Genomic DNA, 24,347 nt, shown 5'->3' with positions numbered 1-24,347 from the left:
TAAGGTCCCACATAAGAGATTAGCGTGCAAAATTAAGGCACATGGGATTGGGGGCAAGGTATTGACTTGGATAGAGAACTGGTTGGCGGACAGAAAGCAAAGAGTTGGAATAAACGGGTCGTTTTCCGAGTGGCAGGCAGTGACTAGTGGGGTACCGCAAGGATCGGTCCTAGGACCCCAGCTGTTCACAATATATATTAATGATCTGGACGAGGGAATTGGATGTAATATCTCCAAATTTGCAGATGACACAAAGCTGGGTGGGAGGGTAAGCTGTGAGGAGGATGTCGTGAAACTCCAGTACGATTTGGACAGGTTGGGTGATTGGGCAGAAACATGGCAAATGCACTATAATGTGGATAAATGTGAGGTTATCCACTTTGGTGGCAAAAACAGGAAGGCAGATTATTATTTGAATGGCAATAGATTGGGAGAAGGGGAAGTGCAAAGAGACCTGGGTGTTCTTGTGCACCAGTCGCTGAAGGTAAGCATGCAGCTGCAGCAGGCGATTAAGAAGGCAAATGGTATGTTGGCCTTCGTAGCAAGAGGGTTCGAGTACAGGAACAAGGATGTCTATGCCATCAAAAAATCAATCCAAATAGAAATCCCAATTAGCATTTGGCTCAAAATTTTCAAATCAGTAATTGAACCAATTGCACTCTATGGCAGTGAGGTCTGGGGACCACTAACACAACAAGATTTTGCAAAATGGGACAAACACCCAATTGAGATCCTACATGCGGAATTCTGTAAAAGTATCCTCCGGACTCAAAGGAAAACAGTAAACAACGCATGCAGGGCGGAACTAGGCCAATACCCATTAATAATCACTATCCAAAAAAGAGCCACCAAATTTTGGAATCACCTACAAATGAGCAACCCCCAATGCTATCACTACGACGCCCTGAAATGCCAAGAGCTGACCATAAAGAAGAATACCCTCAGTCAACTAGTCCTGGGACTCAATAAAGTAACTAATAACAATACTAACAATAACCAGCCCCAGGACAGTGACAGGGTAACACAAAGAATTCGACCCAACACAATCGTCGCTAAGCAAAAGGAAAAATATCTGTCATATTGGGCAGAAACAACAAAAACCCAAAGCAAACTCAATTGCTACTTGGCCCTAAATAGACAACACAACATAGCTGATTACCTGACCATGGTAAAGGATAACAAACTGAGAAGAACCTTGACAAGGTACAGACTTAGCGAACATAGCCTAGCGATCGAAAAAGGCAGACACAGGCAGACCAGGCTGCCAAGAGAAGACAGGATATGCTCTCACTGCAGTCAGGGAGTAGTTGAGACAGAGATGCACTTCCTCACAGCCTGTGGAAAATATCAGGGCATCAGAGAGAATTTCTATCAAAAATTCTCACAAATATGCCCTGAATTCAGAAATCTGACTGACAACCAAAAACTCCCATTCCTACTGGGGGAGGAGAGAAGCTGTGTAACACTGGCGGCACACTATGTTACAGCTTGCCATGAACAGAGGGACAACCAGTAAACTAAGACAAGAGTATATATAAACAAGGCGAAAATATATTTATAAACTCAGGGATATACCTGTTTATACACTGTATGAATGGAACCGCGTTTATGTGTTCAACCATAAATGTATTTTGATGCTTTGGCAACATAAGATGTACCTTATCATGCCAATAAAGCGATTTGTATTGTATTGTATTGTATTGCTGCAGTTGTACAGGGCCTTGGTGAGACCGCACCTTGAGTATTGTGTGCAGTTTTGGTCGCCTTACCTGAGGAAGGACGTTCTTGCCATGGAAGGAGTGCAGCGAAGATTCACCAGGCTGATAACCTGGGATGGCAGGAATGACGTATGAGGAGAGATTGTGTCGATTGGGCTTATACTCAGTGGAATTTAGAAGATTGAGAGGGGATCTCATCGAAACCTATAAAATTCTGTCAGGCCTGGACAGACTAGATGCAGGAAGGATGTTTCTGATGGTCGGGGAGTCCAGAACCAGGGGTCACAGTCTAAGGATAAGGGGTAAGCCATTTAGGACTGAAATGAGGAGGAATTTCTTCACCCAGAGAGTGGTGAACCTGTGGAATTCTCTGCCACAGAGGGCGGTGGAGGCCAGTTCATTAAATATATTCAAGAAAGAGTAGGATATTTTTCTTAAGGTTAAAGGGATCAAGGGATATGGAGAGAAGGCAGGGACCGGGTACTGAATTTGGATGATCAGCCATGATCTCATTGAATGGCGGAGCAGGCTCGAGGGGCCGAATGGCCAATCCTGCTCCTATCTTCTATGTTTCGATATTAAAAGGCGTGACGGTGGATAGGCAATGGCTAACATTTAAGGAACGCATGCATGAATTGCAACAGTTATACATTCCTTTCTGGCGCAAAAACACAAAAGGAAAAGCGGCCCAACCATGGTTAACAAAAGAAATTAAGGATAGTATTAGTAAAAAGGAGTCGTATAAAGTTGCCAGAAAAAGTAGCAAACCTGAGGGTTGGGAGCAGTTTAGAATTCAGCAAACAAGGGCTTGATTAAGAGGGGGAAAAAAGAGTATGAGAGTAATCTTCCAAGGAACATAAAAGCGGACTGTAAAAGCTTCTACAAGTATGTAAAAAGAAAAAGATTAGTGAAGACAAATGTAGGTCCCTTACAGTCAGAAACCGGAGAATTTATAATGGGGAACAAGGAAATGGCTGAGCAATTAAACAAATACTTTGGTTCTGTCTTCACGGAAGAGGACACAAATAACTTCCCAGAAATGCTAGGGAACCAAGGGTCTAGTGAGAAGGAGGAATGAAAGGAAATTAGTATTAGTAAAAAAACAGTGCTGGAGAAATTAATGGGACTGAAAGCTGATAAATCCCCAGGGCCTGATAATCTGCATCCCAGAGTACTGAAAGAGGTAGCCATGGAAATAGTGGATGCATTGGTTGTCATCTTCCAAAATTCTATACGTTATGGAACAGTTCCTGCAGATTGGAGGGGGGCAAATGTAACCCCGCTATTTAAAAAAGGAGAAAACGGAACTACAGACCGGTTAGCCTAACATCAGTAGTAGAGAAAATGCTAGAGTCTATTATAGAGGATGTGATAACAGGACACTTAGAAAATATCAACGGGATTAGACAAAGTCAACATGGATTTATACATAGATACATAGATACATAGAAGATAGGAGCAGGAGTAGGCCATTCGGCCCTTCGTGCCTGCTCCGCCATTCGATGAGATCATGGCTGATCTTTTAATTCAGTATCCCGTCCCCGCCTTCTCTCCGTAACCCTTAACCCCTTTTGCCCGTAGAAATATATCTAATTCCCTCTTAAATATATTTAATGAGCTGGCGTACACTGCCCTCTGTGGCAATGAGTTCCACAGGTTCACCACTCTCTGAGTGAAGAAATTCCCCCTCATCTCTGTCCTAAATGGTTTAGCCCTTATCCTCAAATTATGTCCTCTAGTTCTGTTCTCACCCGCCAAGGGAAACATTCCTTCTGCATCCAGTCTGTCTAGACCTGTCAGAATTTTATACACTTCTATGAGGTCCCCTCTCAATCTTCTAAACTCCAGTGTGTACATCCCTAAACTACATAGTCTCTCCTCATAGGTCATTCCCGCCATTCCTGGTATCAGCCTGGTGAATCGCCGCTGCACCCCCTCCATGGCAAGAACATCCTTCCTCAGATGAGGCGACCAAAACTGTACACAGTACTCGAGGTGTGGTCTCACCAGTGCCCTGTACAGCTGCAGCAAGGTATCCCTGTTCCTGTATTCTAACCCTTTTGCTATGAAGGCCAGCATACCGTTTGCCTTCTTGACCGCCTGTTGCACCTGCATGCTCGCCTTCAGTGACTGGTGTACAAGAACACCCAGGTCTCTCTGTACTTCCCCCTCTCCCAATCTATTGCCATTTAAATAATAATTTGCCCTCCCGTTCCTGCACCCAAGGTGGATAACTTCGCACTTGTCCACATTATAGTGCATCTGCCATTTATCCGCCCAATCGCCCAGTCTGTCCAAATCGCTCTGGAGCTTCCTGGTCTCTTCCTCTGAGCCCACCCCCCCTCCTAGTTTAGTGTCGTCTGCAAATTTGGAAATGCTGCATCCGACTCCCTGATCCAGGTCATTAATGTAAATTGTGAACAGCTGGGGGCCCAGGACAGATCCCTGTGGTACCCCACTTGTTACTGCCTGCCATTCAGAAAATGAGCCGTTTATTCCAACTCTCTGTTTTCTATCTGACAGCCAGTTCCCTATCCACGCCAAAACTTTCCCCTTTATCCCATGAGCCTCAATTTTCCATGCTAATCTTTTATGTGGGACCTTATCGAAGGCCTTTTGGAAGTCCAGGTACACCACATCTACTGGCTCTCCCCCATCTATTCTACCAGTTACTCCCTCAAAAAATTCCAATAGATTAGTCAAGCACGATTTACCCTTTGTAAATCCATGTTGACTCTGTCCTATCCTGTCCCCATTTGCTAAGTGCTCCGCTATTTCATCCTTAATGATGGACTCCAGCATTTTGCCCACAACTGATGTAAGGCTTACAGGTCTGTAATTACCTGCTTTTCCCCTACCCCCCTTTTTGAATAGTGGGGTAACGTTAGCTACCCTCCAATCCATCGGCACTGTTCCCGAGTCTAATGAATTCTGAAAAATCATCCTTAGTGCATCCGCTATCTCTAGGGCCACCTCCTTCAGTACCCTAGGATGCATGTTATCAGGCCCTGGGGATTTGTCCACCTTCAATCCCTTTAGCTTCCTTAACACCATATCCTTAGAGATATTGATTTGCGTCAGTTCCTCCTTTGCCAATGTCCCTATTTTTCCCGATATCCCAGGGAGGTTTTTTGTGTCTTCCTTCGTAAAGACTGACCCAAAGTATGCATTTAGTTGATCTGCCATTTCCTTATTTCCCATTATATATTCCCCCGTATCTGACTGCAATGGACCAACTTTGGTTTTCACCAGTCTTTTCCTTTTGATATACTTATAAAAGCTTTTGGAGTTAGTTTTTATATTTTCCGCCAGCTTGTTTTCGTAAGCTATTTTGCCCCTCTTGATTATGCCCTTTGCCCTCCTTTGCTCTATCTTAAACTGTTCCCAATCTTCCGCTCTGGCGCTTTTTTTGGCTATTTTATACGCCCTATCTTTGGATTTTATGCTGTCTCTAATTTCCCCTGTTATCCACGGTTGAGTCACCTTTTTAGATTTCCTTTTATGCCAGATTGGTATAAACAATTTTTGCAATTTTGTCATTCTATCTTTAAATGTTTGCCATTGTTTATCTACCTCCAGTCCTCCCAGGAACGTTGTCCAATCAGACCTACTCAGTTCCCGTCTCATGGCATCATAATTCCCCTTGTTTAAATTCAGGACCTTATGAAAGGGAAATCGTGTTTGACAAACCTGCTGGAGTTTTTTGAGGATGTAACTGGTAGAATAGATAAGGGAGAACCAGTGGATGTGGTGTATTGGGATTTTCAGAAGGCCTTTGATAAACTCCCACATAAGAGGTTAGTGTGCAAAATTAAAGCACATGGGATTGGGGTTAATATACTGGCATGGATTGAAAATTGGTTAACAGACAGGAAACAGAGAGTAGGAATAAATGGGTCTTTTTCAGGGTGGCAGGCGATGACTAGTGGGGTACCGCAGGGATCAGTGCTTGGGCCCTGGCTATTTACAATATATATCAATGATTTGGATGAGGGAACCAAATGTAATATTTCCAAGTTTGCTGAAGACACGAAGCTAGGTGGGATTGTGAGTTGTGAGGAGGATGCAAAGAGGCTTCAAGGCGATTTAGACAAGTTGAGTGAGTGGGCAAATACATGGCAGATGCAGTATAACGTGGATAAATGTGAAGTTATCCACTTCGGTAGGAAAAACAGAAAGGCAGAGTATTATTTAAATGGTGATAGATTGGGAAATGTTGATGTACAAAGGGACCTGGGTGTCCTTGTACACCAGTCACTGAAAGCAAACATGCAGGTGCAGCAAGCAGTTAGGAAGGCAAATGGTATGTTGCCCTTGATTGCCAGAGGATTTGAGTACAGGAGCAAGGATGTCTTACTACAGTTGTACAGGGCCTTGGTGAGACCACACCTGGAGTACTGTGTACAGTTTTGGTCTCCTTACCTAAGAAAGGATATACTTGCCATAGAGGGAGTGCAGTGAAGGTTCACCAGACTGATTCCTGGGATGGCAGGACTGTCGTATGAGGAGAGATTGGGTCAACTAGGCCTGTATTCACTAGAGTTTAGATAATGAGAGGGGATCTCATTGAAACGTATAAAATTCTGACAGGGCTAGACAGACTGGATGCAGGGAGGATGTCTCCCCTGGCTGGGGGGTCTAGAACGAGGGGTCACAGTCTCAGGATACAGGGTAGGACATTTAGGACTGAGATGAGGAGAAATTTCTTCACGGAATTCTCTAGCACAGAAGGCTATGGAGGCCAAGTCATTGAATATATTTAAGAAGGAGATAGATTTCTGGACACAAAAGGCATCAAGGGGTATAGGGAGAGAGCGGGAATATGGTATTGAGATAGAGGATCAGCCATGATATTGAATGGTGGAGCAGGCTCGAAGGGCCGAATGGCCTACTCCTGCTCCTATTTTTTTCTAGGGAGGGAGGAAGAATGAGAGGGTGAGGGAGAGGTGGGAAGGAAGGAGAGTGAGAGGGAGCGAGTGAAATGGGGAGTGAGCGGGATGGAGAGAGAGAGAGGGAGGGAGTGGGATGGGGAGTGAGGGAGAGGGAGTGGGATGGGGAGTGAGGGAGTGGGATGGGGAGTGAGGGAGTGGGATGGGGAGTGAGGGAGTGGGATGGGGAGTGAGGGAGAGGGAGTGAGGGAGAGGGAGTGGGATGGGGAGTGAGGGAGTGGGATGGGGAGTGAGGGAGGGAGTGGGATAGGGATTGAGAGGGAGGGAGTGGGATGGGGCGGGAGGGAGTGGGATGGGGCGGGAGGGAGGGAGTGGAATGGGAGTGAGTGGGATGGAGAGTGAGTGAGTGCGATGGGGAGTGAGAGGTGGAGGGAGTGGAATGGGGAGTGAGTGAGGGAGGGAGTGGGATGGGGAGTGAGAAATGGAGGGAGTGGGATGGGGAGTGAGGGAGGGAGTGAGTGAGGAGAGGGAGGGAGTGGGATGGGAGAAGGAGGAAGTGGGATGAGTGAGGAATGGGGAAGGTGAGGGAGTGGGGTGGGGGAGTGAATGAGTGTGATGGGGGAGTGAGGGAGGTGGTGGGAGGGAGGGAGGGGGTTAGGGGAGGCCCCCACAGGGATGAGGCAGGGTGGAAGGAAGGAGGGGGGCCAGAGAGACGGAGGAGGGGCTACCGGCATATGGGATGCACATTTAAGTGGAATAGAAGAGGTTAATCTGGGATATTTCGCACTAAGCCAGGGCAGGGACATGTACAGGTACAAACTAAGAGAACTCGTAGGAAGCACTTCTACATGCAGTAATTAATGTCGGAGTGACCTTCTGGATAAGGTAATAGAGGAAAAATACAGTTGTTCAAGATGTGCTGAAGTCAGTTGTAGCATTCCTTCTGAGATTGTGTATAAAATTACGAGGGGCCTAGATCAAGTGAATAGGAAGGCCCTATTTCCCTTAGAGAGGTCAATAACCAGGGGGCATAGATTTAAAGTATTTGGTAGAAGGATTGGAGGGGAGTTGGGGAGTCCAAAAGGGTGGTAGAAGCAGAAACCCTCATCGCATTTAAAAAGTACTTGGATATGCGCTTGAAGTGCCGTAACCTACAGGGCTACGGGCCAAGAGCTGGAACGTGGGATTAGGCTGGGGAGCTCTTTTCTGGCCGACACAGACACAATGGGCTGAATGGCCTCCTTCTGTGCCGTAAATTTCTGTGAAGCAGTAAGTTGAATGCTTAGGTCGGGCTGTAGATACGCGAGCCGACTAAATCTGTAACGTTGATTTTTCTCAAGGAGGTAATGGAGGGTGGGAGTGAGTGGATGAACAAAAGGCAACTGTGTGCTCTGTATTTGGATTTCACTCCCCTTTACTTCAAAGTGATGATGCCAACAAATTATTTCTCTTTTGACGTTCTGGCATGTTTCCATCATTAAGGGGCTATTCATAGCTGCCTTTGAAGCAGTGCTATTTTGATTAATCTCTGTCCCTCTCTCTTTGCTCCTCTCCACCTCAACAAAATACTGTTTCAAACTTTTTAAAAATCTTCCTCCAGCTTTGCCGCCTGCTCTTCTGTGTTAACTTGTGATTCAGTCGCAGAGAGTCTAGCGTGGAGAAGTCCTAGTGGAGATTTTAATGAACAGAGCCGCAGCTCTCTACTCGCTTGCGAATGAGTCTGAAATCAAATCAAGTGAAGCACATTCACAATTAGTTTATCTCTGTAGAGGGACATGTACAACCGACAGCGACTTTAAACAGTCTGACCCGAAAGTTGCAGATAAGAAAACAAAGTTGTAAATATCTGTTCTGTCTGAGATATGGTGACTTTGGTTTTATCAACAGCAACTTGTATTTATATAGCGCCTTCAACAAAGGAAAACGTCCCAAGGCGCTTCACTGGAGCGATTATCAAACAAAATTTGACACCGAGCCACATAAGGAGATATTAGGACAGAAGAGGTAGGTTTTAAGGAGCGTCTTAAAGGAGGAATGAGAGCTAGAGAGAGGTTTAGGGAGAGAATTCCAGAGCTGAGGGCCCAGGCAGCTGAAGGCGCGGCCGCCAATGGTGGAGCGATTAAAATCGGGGATGCGCAAGAGGCCAGAATTGGAGGAGCGCAGAGATCTCGGAGAGCTGTGGGGCTGGAGGAGATTGCAGAGATCGTGAGGGGCGAGGATGAGAATTTTAAAATCGAGCCAGTGTAAGCCAGCGAGCACTGATGGGTGAGTGGGACTTGGTGTGAGTTAGAATACAGGCAGCAGAGTTTTGGACTCTGCAACCAAAACAATGCGAGAGTGCCACCTCCCAGGGAGCATACCTGAGGATGACGTTTCCTCCGTGTATGAATTTGTTTCAGTGGGATTCAGTTCATGAAACAAAACAAGCTACTTCTCTTCCAGCTGTTTTTACTCTCTCCTCCTTTCCCCCCCCCCAAAAAAATATATCAGCTCCCTCCCCACCCACCCCCCATTTACTGTGAAGCTGATGTCTCCTTGCTTGGGTACAGTTCCACAGGGACTGAGTGCTTTCCTGTATCTGCGTGCCATTGCTGATTAGTGAAAACACTGGCTGACTTTCATTTCCCTCTTCCCTCCCCTCCCCCAACCCAGATGTGCTGACGCCAGTTGTAGCATTCCTGCTGACTGGCCTGCTGAGACCAATCCCTGGGATTTTCCTGGTCTGTGTGGGACAGCTAAAATTTGCTGGGTCATCGGAGGGGGGCGCTTGGTGTGATAGTTTTTCCACTGAATCTCGGCAGTGCTTCAGTTCGCTGGTTTCCCTGGGTGATGGGACACTGCAGTGTTGCAACAGCAGACACTTGGTGCTTTACTGTACAGGGAATGAATGGTAACACTGCTGCCGTGTTCACATTGTAACTGATTATTGAGACAGTGGCTAGGACACGCGAGTAGCAAAATAAAGATGAGCGTTTGACTTTGTTTCAAATAATTGCTGAGCTGTAGTTAACGATGACTTTTAACCTTTTGGACCCAGGTCCTTCAAAGTTTTTAAGTGGTATTTATTATTAACTGGAGCCTAACTTTGTTCAGTAATGCATCAACTAAAATTACATGCAGCAATACAGCTGGTAGTTGGCCATTAATATGCTTTGATGGAAGCTCTATTTAATTAGGATTTTCTCTTGTGTTTTTTTTAACTACTACCCAGTTCTTTCTCTCTCTGTTTCGCTCTCTCTCTGGCTTGCTTGCTTTCTGCCTTTCTTGCTTTCGCTGTCTTCCTTGTTTTTTCTGTCTGTCTTTCTCTCTATTTCTCTCTTGCTTTCTCTGTCTTGCTTGCTTTCTATCTTTTTTCAGTCCTGTAAGGGCTTACCGACCAGTGTCCTGACATAGACACAGATGCTGATTAATCTGCTGTGTATTTCCAGAATTTTCTAACTTTTACTTTAAATTTTCAGTACTTTTTCCCTGCTTTTATCTCTTATTTCATCTTGAATTTGATTTCTGCCTTATTTCATAGAATCATAGACATTTACAGCACAGAAGGAGGCCATTCGGCCCATCGAGTCTGTGCCAGTCGAAAAAGAGCTCTCCAGCCTAATCCCACTTTCCAGCTCTTGGTCCGTCGCCCTGCAGGTTCCGGCACTTCAAGTGCATATCCAAGTACTTTTTAAATGCAATGAGGGTTTCTGCCTCTACCACCCTTTCAGATCCCACCACCCTCTGGATGAAAAAACAGTTCCCCTCAACTCCCCTCTAATCCTACCAATTACTTTAAACCTATGCCCCATGCTATTGACCTTTCTGCTAAGGGAAATAAGTCCTTCCTATCCCCTCTATCTAGGCCCCTCATAATTTTATACACCTCAATTAAATCTCCCCTCAGCCTCCTCTGTTCCAAAGGTGTGTGGATGAGGGTAGTGCAGTTGATGTAGTCTACATGGACTTCAGTAAGGCTTTTGACAAAGTCCCGCATGGGAGACTGGTCAAGAAGATAAGAGCCCATGGGATCCAGGGCAATTTGGCACATTGGATCCAAAATTGGCTTAGTGGCAGGAGGCAGAGGGTGAAGGTCGAAGGTTGTTTTTGTGACTGGAAGCCTGTGTCCAGTGGTGTACCGCAGGGATCGGTGCTGGGTCCTTTGCTGTTTGTAGTGTACATTAATGATTTAGAGGAATGATCAGTAAGTTCGCAGATGACATGAAAATTGGTGGAGTGGTAAATAGTGAGGAGGGAAGCCTCAGGCTACAGGGCGATATAGACGAGTTGGTTAGATGGGCAGAACAGTGGCAAATAGAATTTAACCCTGAAAAGTGTGAGGTGATGCATTTTGGGAGGACTAACAAGGCAAGGGAATACACAATGAATGGTAGGACCCTAGGAAGGACAGGATCAGAGGAACCTTGGTGTGCATGTATATAGATCCCTGAAGGCAGCAGGACAGGTAGATAAGGTGGCTAAAAAGGCATATTTGATACTTGCCTTCATTAGCCGCGGCATAGAATATAAGAGCAGGGAGGTTATGATGGAGCTGTACAAAATGCTAGTTAGGCCCAGCTGGAATACTGTGTGCAGTTCTGGCCGCCACACTATAGGAAGGATGTGATTGCATTGGAGAGGGTGCAGAGGAGATTCACCAGGATGTTACCTGGGCTGGAGCGTTTCAGCTATGAAGAGAGACTGGACAGGCTGGGGTTGTTTTCCTTAGAGCAGAGAAGGCTGAGGGGGGACCTGATTGAGGTGTACAAAATTATGAGGGGCATAGATAGGGTAGATAGAAAGGAACTTTTTCCCCTAATAGAGGGGTCAATAACAAGGGGGCATAGATTCAAGGTAAGGGGCAGGAGGTTCAGAGGAGATTTGAGGAAAAACTTTTTCACCCAGAGGGTGGCTGGAATCTGGAACTCACTGCCTGAAAGGGTGGTAGAGGCAGGAACCCTCACAACATTCAAGAAGCATTTAGATGAGCACTTGAAACGCCATAGCATACAAGGCTACGGACCAAATGCTGGAAAATGGGATTAGATTAGGCAGGGATTGATGGCCGGCGCAGACACGATGGGCCGAAGGGCCTCTTTCTGTGCTGTATAACTCTAGGACTCTAAAACAACTCCAGCCGATCCAATCTTTCCTCATAGCTAAAATTCTCCAGTCCTGGCAACATCCTTGTAAATCTCTGTACCCTCTCTAGTGCAATCACATCTTTCAGATCTCCCAGAAGACTGAAATTTCTTCCAGGAGACTTGACTCGCTGCCTGGTATAGGTCACTGCTCTTAACTGGCACTAACACTTTTGAATAGAATCTCTTGTGGCTAATGTTACCACTTGCTCTCGCAATTTGATCTTCCGGATACAGTGGTTATGCGAAATCAGTTTTTTAATTCATTTTCTTGGCTTTCCATAAGGTGACATTTCTGTGACATTACTTGCATTTATGAACGGTTCAGCGTTAAGTACTCAGAATGCTGTTCAGTTCCTCCCGTGTGCAATATTTTAAGCAAGTTATGATGAGCAGACTGCACAGCACCTTATTTTGTTCCTCAAACGTTACTTGCGTTGGGGCTCTTCGGCCTCGGCGCAGCAGTGGAGAAGGGGCCTTTTACAAAAAGATAGAATGGAAAGAAAGAAAGACTTGCATTTATATAGCACCTTTCACGACCACTGGACGTGCTTTACAGCCAACGAAGTACCTTTTGAAGTGTAGTTACTGTTGTAATGTAGGAAATGCAGCGGCCAAATTTGCGCACAGCAAGCTCCCACAAGCAGCAATGTGATAAAGACCAGATAATGTTAAAATCCAGGTAAACCGTAGGCTAAGGCAACACTTTCAAACTAGCGAAAGAACAATTTGGTGCTAATGTAAGGAATTTCCTTGCACACTGCAAATAGTAATAGACTTATGGATAGGATAGTAAAGGCAGAATCCTTTAAGAGACAGTTGTATACTATTTCAGATCAGCCATGATCTAATTGAATGGTGGAACAAGATCGAGGGGCTGACTGGCCTTCTCCTGTTCCTGTGTGATGGCAAGGTTGAAGCTTTTGCTCGATTGATGAGCTCAGATGTGCTAAATGGCCTCCCGTATCTGTATTTATCTTGTACAATGCAGTAAGCATTGTAGGTACCTTTAAAAGAATAATTAAACTTTCCATTTCAGCAATATAAGTTGTAGGTGTTTAAATTTGGCCACATAACTTATGATTTTTTTAATGGAAAATGTAAGCAGTTTTTAAAAATTAATTTTCTCCCCTCTTCTGAAAAGCTTTGACCTGTACTGGGGTGCATGCCATGGGTGCTGCTTGGGCTTGACTGCCTCACCCAGGCAGTCATTTCTCGCATGTAAGCCCAAACGGCGAGTCTTGCTTTCTGACTATATGGTGTGTCACAGGATGGGCCTAATCCCATCTTCACCTGAGGCTCCATGTATTCATTCAATGAGAGGGGGTCTCATTGAAACTTATAAAATTCTGACAGGACTGGATAGACTAGATGCAGGAAGGATGTTCCCGATGGTCGGGGAGTCCAGAACCAGGGGTCACAGTCTAAGGATAAGGGGTAAGCCATTTAGGACAGAAATGAGGAGGAATTTCTTCACCCAGAGAGTGGGGAACGTATGGAATTCTCTGCCACAGAAGACAGTTGAGGACAATTCATTAAATATATTCAAGAAGGAGTTGGATATATTTCTTAAGGCTAAAGGGATCAAGGGATATGGGGAGAAGGCAGGGACAGGGTACTGAACTTGGATGATCAGCCATGATCGCATTGAATGGCGGAGCAGGCTCGAGGGGCCGAATGGCCTACTCCTGCTCCTATCTTCTATGTTTCTCTCCACCCCCCGGACCCCCACCTCCCTAACCTGGCATACTGAGTTCTCAGCTCTCCGCAGGCCGATATCCGCTAACCGGGATAGATCAGACCTGGGGCTTCCTGGGTCCGCTGCTGACTGGCAGAATAAGCTGAACCATCAGGGAGTTGCGAACAGTGGCTCTCACTTGAAACCTGGCACAAGTGGGTTAGTGTCTCATTTGGTGTGAAATAGCATAAACATGTAACTCTTGGTCAAGTTTCCCGGTAGCAGTGGGAGTGTTTTTCCGTTGTGTCTACACTACGGCCCGTAATTTGCGGTCAGTGGCGAAGCAAAGGCGTTCACCGCTGGCCCCGATGAAAGCTGCCATCAGAGATCTCGCGATCTCCCTGCCGAGAGGTTTGCCCTTTTCGACGTTCATTCACTTTCAGCGCTCTGTAATGGGATACTGCTGTGGCGTCAACAAGCCGTCTAAGCAGCCAATCACATTGCAGAATTCTCACAGACAGGAAATGAGAAGCTGCTTTTATCCGGACTTTTTAAAAATGTTACAGCGAGCGAAACAACGATTGGGGCTCTCACATGGGGATAAGATAGAACCTGAAATATCATGAATAAACTTTTAAAAAGAAAACGAAACATTTTTTTAAAGTTTTTTTTTTTTTAATTGTAATTTTTATCATAATGGAGAAATTTGACACTCCACAAATAAAAATTAGTTTCTCGGAGCCAGAACGTTTGTTTAGCAGTCAATACGCTGTTAAAATCCCAGTTACTCCTAATCCAACAAGGTCTAACTTTTAATGGGGTATTTAACAGTGATATTACTGTGAAAAAGCCCAAGTTTTCATCAATTTCCCTGATTACACTGCTTGCCAGCTATGGGGTGAGGGGGCACAGCGCAGCCAGTGTCGGAGCAGTGACTGACTGACCGCAAATTCACGATTTTTGCGTTTAGATGCGCATGCGCTACATCCCGAAGTGGCGGTCACTTTCAAAGGGGTAATAACGCTGATAGTTCACCGTTATTACCCACTGCAAATTCCGGCCCATGATGAAAACTGGCAGCCTGTCACCCTTGGCCCTCCTCCCATAAAGAGTTAAGAACATAAGAAATAGCAGGAGCAGGCCAATCGGCCCCTCGAGCCTGCTCCGCCATTCAATAAGATCAGGGCTGATCTGATCCTAACCGCCAATCCACTATCACAGAACCATCTCCTGAATCTAACAGAATTAGACACACGAAACAGGAGCAGGATCAGGCTACACGACCCCTGGGCCCGCTCTGCTACCCACAGGGCCATGACCGATCCGAACCAAGACTCATGTCCAAATTCCTGCCCGCTCCCCGTAACCCTTAATGCCCTTTTCTTCTAGGAAACTGTCTATTTCTGTTTTAAATTTATGTAATGATGTAGCTTCGACAGCTTTTTGGGGCAGCATATTCCATGGACCTACCACCCTCTGAGTGAAGTAGTTCCTCCTCATCTCAGTTTTGGAAGAGCAGCCCCTTATTCTAAGACCATGCCCCCTAGTTCTAGTTTCACCCATCATCGGGAACATCCTCCCCGCATCCACCCGATCCAACCCCTTCACAATCTTATGTTTCAATAAGATCGCCTCTCATTCTTCTGAACTCCAATGAGTAGAGTCTCAATCTACTCAACCTCTCCTCATATGTCCATCCCCTCATCCCCGGGATTAACCGAGTGAACCTTCTTTGTACTGACTCGAGAGCAAGTATGTCCTTTCTTAAGTATGGACACCAAAACTGTATGCAGTATTCCAGGTGCGGTCTCACCAATACCTTGTACAACTGAAGCAATACCTCCCTATTTTTATATTCTATCCCCCTAGCAATGAAAGCCAACATTCCATTGGCCTTCTTAATCACTTGCTGCACCTGCATACTAACCTTTTGAGTTTCGTGCACCAGGACCCCCAGATCCCTTTGTACTTCAGTACTTTCCAGTTTCTTGCCATTAAGATAATAACTTGCTCTACGATTTTTCCTGCCAAAGTGCATAACCTCACACTTTCCAGTATTGTATTCCATCTGCCAAATCTCTGCCCACTTACTTAGCCTGTCTATGTCCCCTTGCAGGTTTTTTATGTCCTCCTCACTCACTACTTTCCCTCCCATCTTAGTATCATCTGCAAACTTTGATATGTTACACTCGGTCCCCTCCTCCAAATCGTTAATATAGATTGTAAAGAGTTGGGGACCCAGCACTGACCCCTGCAGAACACCACTGGTTACTGATTGCCAGTCTGAGAATGAACCATTTATCCCAACTCTCTGCCTTCTGTTAGATAGCCAATCCTCTATCCATGCCAGAATATTACCCCCAATCCTGTGATTTTTTATCTTAAGCAATAATCTTTTGTGTGGCACCTTGTCAAATGCCTTTTGGAAGTCTAAATGCACTACGTCCACTGGTTCACCTTCATCCACCCTATATGTTACTTCCTCAAAGAACTCCAGCAAATTTGTCAAACATGACTTCCCCTTCATAAAACCATGCTGACTTTGTCTTATTAAATTATGATTATCCAAATGTCCTTTTACTGTCTCCTTAATAATGGACTCCAAAATTTTACCTACCACAGATGTTAGGCTAACCGGTCTATAGTTTCCAGCCTTCTGTCTACTGCCCTTTTTAAATAAGGGTGTTACATTAGCAGTTTTCCAGTCTGCCGGGACCTTTGCTGAGTCCAGGGAGTTTTGGAAGATTATTACCAATGCATCCACAATCCCTACCGCCACTTCCCTCAAGACCCTAGGATGTAAGCCATCAGGTCCAGGTGATTTATCTGCCTTGAGTCCCATTATTTTACCGAGTACCACTTCCTTAGTGATTTTGATTGTGTTTATCTCCTCCCCCCATAGCCCCCTGCTTGTCCAGTGTTGGGATATTCTTAGTGTCTTCTACTGTAAAGACTGATACAAAATATTCATTCAGTGTTTTTGCCATCTCCATATTTCCCATCATTAATTTCCCGGTCTCATCCTCTAAGGGACCAACATTTACTTAGCCACCCTTTTTCTTTTTATATAGCTATAAAAACTCTTACTATCTGTTTTTATATTTTTTGCTAATTTACTTTCATAATCTATCTTCCCTTTCTTAATCTTTTTGTTATTTTTTGCTGTCTTTTAAAGTTTTCCCAATCCTCTATCCTCCCACTAGATTTGGCTACCTTATATGCCCTTGCTTTTAGTCGAATACTATCCTTAATTTCTTTACTTAGCCACGGATGGCTGTCTTTTCTTTTACACCCTTTTCATCTCAGTGGAATATATTTTTTTTGGAAGTTGTAAAATAACTCCTTAAATGTACACCACTGATCATGTATCGTCTTACCCTTTAATCTATTTTCCCAATCCACTTTACTCAATTCCGCTCTCATACCTTCATAGTCTCCTTTATTCAAGCTTAGCACGCTTGTTTGAGATCCAACCTCCTCACCCTCTAATTGAATATGGAATTCAACCATGTTATGGTCACTCATTCCAAGGGGATCCTTTACTAGGACATTTTTAATTAATCCTGTCTCGTTACACAGGACCAGATCTAAGGTTGCTTGCCCCCCCTGGTCGGTTCAGTTATATACTGCTCAAGAAACCCATCCCTAATACACTCAATGAACTCATCCTCAAGGCAGCCCAGCCCAATTTGATTTGTCCAATTAATATGATAAGTTAAAATCCCCCATAATTATAGATGTTCCCTTGTTACAAGCCTCAACTATTTCCTGATTGATACTCCGTCCAACCGAGTTGCAACTGTTCGGAGGCCTATAGACTACGCCCACTAGTGTTTTTTTCCCCTTATTATTCCTTATCTCCACCCAAACTGTTTCATTATCCTGATCTTTTGACCCAATATCATTTCTCTGTATTACAGTGATTCCTTCCTTTATTAACATAGCCACCCCACCTCCCCTTCCTTCCTTCCTGCCTGTCCTTCCTGATCGTTAAATAACCTGGTATGTTTAATTCCCAGGCATTGTCATCCTGCCGCCATGTTTATGTAATGGCCACAAGATCATACCCATATGTAGCTATTTGTGCCATTAACTCGTCTATTTTGTTACGAATGCTACGTGCATTCAGATAGAGAACTTTCAAATGTGTTTTGTGACACTTAGTTCCTGCTTTTGCCCTTTTTATTACTTTACCTTTTACTCCATACCTTCTGCCCCTTCCTGACACGCTCTGGTTTTTAATTTCCCCACTGCTACCTAAGTCTATGACCTTCTCTGTTGTCATTTTTATTATTTGCTCTCTAGGAACCTCCCACCCACTAGTTAGTTTAAAGCCCTCTCTACAGCCCTAGTTATATGATCCGCCAGGACTCTAGTCCCAGCATTGGCCAAGTGAAGCCCGTCCCAACGGAACAGCTCTCTCCTGCCCCAGTACTGGTGCCAGTGTCCCAGGAAGCAAAACCCATTTCTCCCACACCAGTCTTTGAGCCACGCATTTAACTCTCTTATTTTATTTGTCCTAGCCAAATTCGCTCGTGGCTCAGGTAATAATCCAGAGATTATTACCCTTGAGGTTCTGTTTTTTAATTTGACCCCTAGCTGCTCATACTCCTTTAACAGAACCGGCTTCCTAGTCCTATCTATGTCGTTTGTACCAACATGGACCACGACGACTGGATCCACCCCCTCCCACTGCAAGTTTCTTTCCAGCCCAGAGGAGATGTCCTTAACCCTGGCACCGGGTAGGCAACACAGCCTACGGGACTCTCGCTCTTGGCTGCAGAGAACTCTATCTATCCCCCTAATAATACTATCCCCTACCACTACAACATTTCTATTTACTCCCCCCTCTTGAATGGCCCCCCGTTCCACGGTGCTGTGGCCAGGTTGCTCATCCTCCCTGCAGCCCCTGCTCCCGTCCCCACAGGGAGTAAGAACCTCGAACCTGTTGGACAAGAGCAGACAGAGGGAGCTGGGTTGTTGTTGCTGTGGACAGATAGCAGCCTATACTGCCATCTATTATTTTCGTTGTATTGACTTCTTTTCATCATCATTAGATTTTAATATAGTTTAGAAAAGCCTCCACTAACAGTAAATGTCAGCTTGGCTCAGTTGCTAGCACTCTCACTGCTGAGTCAGACACTGATGGGTGTGCGTACCACTGCGGACTAGAACGCATCGTGTAGGTCGACACCTCAGAGCAGAGTTTATTGCAGTGTCTGAGGTACCATCTTTGGAGTGAGGCATTGAACCAAGACCCTGTCTGCCTGCTTCAGTGCTTGCCAAAGATCTCATGGCATGATTTGAAGAACAGCAGGAGCTTCTGCTACCCTGGGCAACCAGCCCCATTAACAAGAATTACATGGCCATTTATTCTTTGATCTTTGTGGCTGCTGCATTTGCCAAAATAACAACCCATTGGTTGCCAAGTTACTTTGGGACATCCTGAGCAAGGGATAAGCTGCTATATAAAGTCCATCTCTCAGTTTGCTGTGGGTGCCTTTCCAGTTTAATGGAATGCTCAACCTCTTGCCTGTTGAGCTTTAGCCCCTGCACATCCCCCACCCTCCGCTGCAATTGGCTTTTGACTTTGTTCTCTTCTCTGTCTCCTCCTAGGAACATAGGAACAGGAGTTGGCCATTCAGCCCCTCGAGCCTGTTCCGCCATCCAAGTAGATCATGGCTGATCTGTACCTCGACCCCATTTACCCGCCTTTGCTCAATATGGCTTGATACCCTTTCCCAAAAAAAATCTTCGCAATCTCAGTCTTGAAAGCTCTAACCGCCCCCCAGCATCCACAGCCTTTTGGGGGAGAGAGAGTTCTAGATTTCTACCACCCTTTGCATGGAAAACATGCTTCCTGATTTCCCTCCGAAATAGCCTGGCTCTAATTTTAAAATGATGACCCTTTGTTCTTAATTTACCCCCACCAGAGGTAATAGTTTCTCCGTATCTACCCTATTGGATCCTTTTAATGTTTTACACACCTCATCAGATCACACCGCTCAATCTCCTACACTCGAGGGAAATCGTTCCTCCCCGGCATCCAGTTCCACCAATTATTAGAACTATATATACATACATGTGTGTATATAAGTATTTCCCTCTTGTTTCTTTCTGCAGCTCCAATTGTCTCCTGTAAAACAGGCCGAGCTCCACAGTGACCTGAAAATCCAGGAGAAGGATGAGTTGAACTGGAAGAAGTTGAAAGCTGACGGTCTTGATGAGGATGGCGAGAAGGAAGCCAAGCTGCGTCGTAACTTTAACGGTAAGCTCTTGACGTCAGCGTTTGGAGAGAGCCGGGTCTGCGATCACTGGATCCCCCGGAACCGTGTGTGTGTGAAGAAAGACTTGCATTGATATACCTGTAACGCCTTTCACCACCTCAGGACTTTACAGCAAATCCAAGTAATTTTGAAGTGTAGTCACTGTTGTAATGTAGGAAACATGCCACCCAATTTGCGCACAGCAAGCTCCCACAAACAGCAGTGTGATAATGACCAGATCATCTGTTTTAGTGATGTTGATTGAGGGAGTGTCAGCCTAGATTTTTGTGCCCAAGTCTCTGGAGTGGGACTTGAACCCACAACCTTCTGACTCAGAGGTGAGCATGCTACCCACTGAGCCACAGCTGACACAGTTATACATGTTTCTTCAGATTTAAGATAAAATAACCTAGCCAGTAACCTTTGTTACTTGTTTTCCCGTGCAGTAATCCTCACAAAGTACAGACTTGATGGAAGGAAGGATGCTGTGCCCTTGTACACAAATTATGTGAAAGATTCAATGGACTCTGAAAATGATGTGTTTGATGATCCAAAACTGGAGAAATTGTGGAATAAGGTTTGTGGTTGTCTTTTGAATCAAAACTAAAAGGATATCCCTTTAAAACATAGATCCCTTAACTAAGAGGGTAGTTATTGCTTCTCCAGAGGAGGCTTGTACACAGCCACAAAAAGAAATCTAGCATAGTATCACACTATCCCCATGCTTCAACACAATGAATTAACGTTTTGTAATGCAGACTTATGTACGTCATTGTTTTTGAGTTTTACTCTAGCAATCTTCTTTGGTTAAGTATCATCGGACACTCCCATAAGTGGACCTTCTGGCAACTATGCTCTGCAGTGTACCTTTTTCTACCCATTATCTAAGCAAAAGATAGCGAGACCCTGGGATTGTAACCGAGAACCCTTACTTTGCACGTCATTTATTGGAGAGCATCGTGTGCTGCCGCATGATACTCCTTTGAAAGCAGACTGAATGGGCACTCTTAAGACCGAGAATCTCTGCTTCTGAACCAACAATTCTAATCTAGTCAACAACTGATCCACGGGTACGGTAGCGTAGTGGTCATGTAACTGGACTGGTAACCCAGAAGCCTGGTACCAGCGAACATGTTCAGATCCCATAGTTTGAGAATTTGACTTTTCTTTTTTTTTAAAAACCCTGGAAATAAAAATACCGGTATCAGTAAAAGTGACTGTGATCAGATTGTTGTAAAAACCCAACTGGCTCACTCATGTCTTGGTCTGGCCGATCTGTGACTCCAGATCTACACCGACGTGGTTGACTCATAACTGTCCTCTGACGTGGCCTAGCAAACCACTAAGTTGTATCAAACCGCTGTTCAAGAAGACGACCCACCACCAATGTTCCCATTGAGCTGCGTAGTCACGCAGCGCTCTGGCGGTCCCGCACAGGCTGGCCACCGGCTTGTGACTGGGGAGAAACTGCGCATGCGCGGAAATGTGAATTGCCCGCGCATCCAAAAAAATTCAAGGGAGCATTGCCCACCACCACCTCAGGGTCACTAGGGATGGGCAGTGAACTATACATTTCTCTACGCCCTTCAGCATTCAAAATGATAAAGATGCCACTTGTTTACTCTCTAAACATGAACTTTAAAATATGGTCTCACATCTTACTGCTACTTATAAACTAAGAAATCACACAACACCAGGTTATAGTCCAACAGCTTTATTTGAAATCACAAGCTTTCGGAGCGCTGCTCCTTCGTCAGGTGAAGTGGAGAGAGGCATAAAAACACAGCTTATATAGTCAGAGAATAATGTCAGATGTTTACAGGTAATCTTTCTAACTGCCATTTATCACACCTCGGCAGAGAGATAATCACAGCAATCAAAGGTGTAAATGGTGTCCAAACAGGTCAGTCAGGAAAACATTACATCAAAGAGCAATGAGGTGGGGTCACAAGGGGTCAAATGTTGCAGATGCTGGGGTCTGTATGAAAAACAAAACTAGCTCAGCTAGAGACTGCAACACTACCTGGTGAACTACACACGACACCCATTATAACCCATAATTGGAAATCCCTGGTCACCGTAGATCTGTCTGTCGAAGGCAATCAATGAACCTGTCCCCTTTTCAAAGCTATCCAAACATGACTCTCATTCAGATCCACTACTCCAGGCTGGGGCCTGATTCTTTAATCTGAATCAAGGTGGCAGGGGAGCAAATTATGGAGTTATGAAACAAAAGTCAGTAGCGACTATCTTTCAGTGACATTAGATCCAACAACCATTCGTGTATATTGAATGGAAAGCCTGTCTTTGACAATAGCAAAGATATTTTCAATTAAATGTACCTGCTCTAGTCAATTAAACAAGTCACACTTTCGATAACCCATTGTGATGCTCCTTGAAACGCTGGCCTTGTGGAGCCCTCTCCAACCAACCTCTGTAGCCAATACGAGTTTAAACATTTAACAGACACTACATTTTTGTTAATCATAGAATCATAAGGCACAGAAGGAGGCCGTTTGGCCCTTTGTGCTAGTGCCGGCTCAATTCAGTCCCACACCCCAGCATTTTCCCCATAACCCTGCACATTAGTCCTCTTCAAATGCATCTCCAGTTGCCTTTTGAAAGTTCCTATGGAATCTGATTCCACCATCCTTTCAGGTAGTGCGTTCCAGATCTTCACAATCCTCTGTGTGAAGAAATTTCTCTTCATTTCCCCTCTAGTTCTTTTTGCCTTGTGACCTCTGGTTACATAACATAAAAACATAAAAATTAGGAGCAGGAGTAGGCTATACAGCCCCCTCGAGCCTGCTCCTCCATGCCATAAGATTATGGCTGATCTTCAACCTCAACTCCACTTTCCTGGCTGATGTCCATATCCTTTGACATGAATCAGTCATTCATGAAAGGAAGACTTAGTATTATTTCATAAGTGGCAAAAACAGGAAGGCAGATTATTATTTGAATGGCAATAGATTGGGAGAAGGGGAAGTGCAAAGAGACCTGGGTGTCCTTGTGCACCAGTCGCTGAAGGTAAGCATGCAGGTGCAGCAGGCGGTTAAGAAGGCAAATGGTATGTTGGCCTTCGTAGCGAGAGGGTTCGAGTACAGGAACAAGGATGTCTTGCTACAGTTGTACAGGGCCTTGGTGAGACCGCACCTTGAGTATTGTGTGCAGTTTTGGTCGCCTTATCTGAGGAAGGACGTTCTTGCCATGGAAGGAGTGCAGCGAAGATTCACCAGGCTGATACCTGGGATGGCAGGAATGACGTATGAGGAGAGATTGTGTCGATTGGGCTTATACTCACTGGAGTTTAGAAGATTGAGTGGGGATCTCATCGAAACCTATAAAATTCTGTCAGGCCCGGACAGACTAGATGCAGGAAGGATGTTGCTGATGGCCGGGGAGTCCAGAACCAGGGGTCATAGTCTAAGGATAAGGGGTAAGCCATTTAGGACTGAAATGAGGAGGAATTTCTTCACCCAGAGAGTGGTGAATCTGTGGAATTCTCTGCCACAGAGGGCGGTGGAGGCCAGTTCAGTAAATATATTCAAGAAAGAGTTGGATATATTTCTTAAGGCTAAAGGGATCAAGGGATATGGGGAGAAGGCGGGGACAGGGTACTGAATTTGGATGATCAGCCATGATCTCATTGAATGGCGGAGCAGGCTCGAAGGGCCGAATGGCCTACTGCTCCTATCTTCTATGTTTCTATGTTAAGTGGCCTACGGGTGGTGCTGTCCAGGGAGAGTATAAATACTCGGGCACGGGCCCAGCTTGCGCAGGACATTCTTAACAGGAACTAGTTGATTAAAGCTTTGTTTAACGCTTAGACCAAGTGCCTAGTAGTTTTCTTACGTCACCCTTGATTCCCCAGAGTCCAAAAATCTATCTATCTCACCTTTGAGTATATTCAACAACTACGTATCCACAGCCCTTTGTGGTAGGGAATTCCGAAGAATCTCAACCCTCTGAGTGAAGAAATTCCTCCTCATCTCAGTCTTAAATGGCCGACCCCTTAACCTGAGACTGTGACCCCTAGTTCTAGACACTCCAGCCAGGGGAAACAACCTCTCAGCATCTACCCTGTCAATCCCCCTCAGAATCTTGTATGTTTCAGTGAGATCACCTTTCGTTCTAAACTCTAGAGAGCATAGGCCCAATCTACTCAATCTCTCCTCATAGGGCAACCCTCTCATCCCAGGAATCAATCTAGTGAACCTTTGTTGCACCGCCTCCAAGGCAAGTATATCCTTCCTCAGATAAGTGGACCAGAACTGCGCCCAGTACTCCAGGTGTGGTCTCACCAAGGCCCTGTACAATTGTAGTAAAACTTCCTTACTCTTGTACTCTAACCCCCTTGCAATAAAGACCAACATGCCAACTCTTTCAAGTGGTTGAAAGGTTGAAATAGTTTCTCCCTACTTGCTTTATCAAAACCCCTCATAATTTAAATACCTCTATTAGGTCTCCCCTTAACCTTCTCTGCTCTATGGAGAACAATCTCAGCTTGTCCAATCACTCCACATAACTGAACTCCCGCATCCCTGGTATCATCCTGATGAGCGCCTCTACCCTCTCTGCGGCCTTGACATCCTTCCTAAAGTGTGGTGGCCAAAATTGTACACAATACTCCAGCTGAGGCCTAGCCAGTAAATTGTAAAGGTTTAGCATGACTT

The 24,347-nt window shown here is 45.1% G+C and overlaps 1 protein-coding gene across 1 annotated transcript in view; it reads left to right on the top strand.

Annotated features, from left to right (window-relative positions):
• The window catches only part of lrpap1 (low density lipoprotein receptor-related protein associated protein 1), a 48,428-nt gene that overhangs the window by 5,965 nt on the left and 18,116 nt on the right, over nucleotides 1-24,347 (top strand). Inside the window, exons 2-3 of the mRNA XM_085975487.1 lie at nucleotides 19,529-19,673; nucleotides 20,118-20,248. Of these exons, the coding sequence (XP_085831613.1) occupies nucleotides 19,529-19,673; nucleotides 20,118-20,248 (276 nt within the window). The remainder of the gene's footprint in view (nucleotides 1-19,528; nucleotides 19,674-20,117; nucleotides 20,249-24,347) is intronic.

This window comes from Somniosus microcephalus, chromosome 1 (assembly GCF_052327205.1).
Source record: "Somniosus microcephalus isolate GS21.2 chromosome 1, FLI_Smic_1.0, whole genome shotgun sequence".
Lineage (NCBI taxonomy): Eukaryota > Metazoa > Chordata > Chondrichthyes > Squaliformes > Somniosidae > Somniosus > Somniosus microcephalus.
Note: the sequence above shows the minus strand (reverse complement) of the source record. Positions and strands in the feature narration are given on the sequence as shown.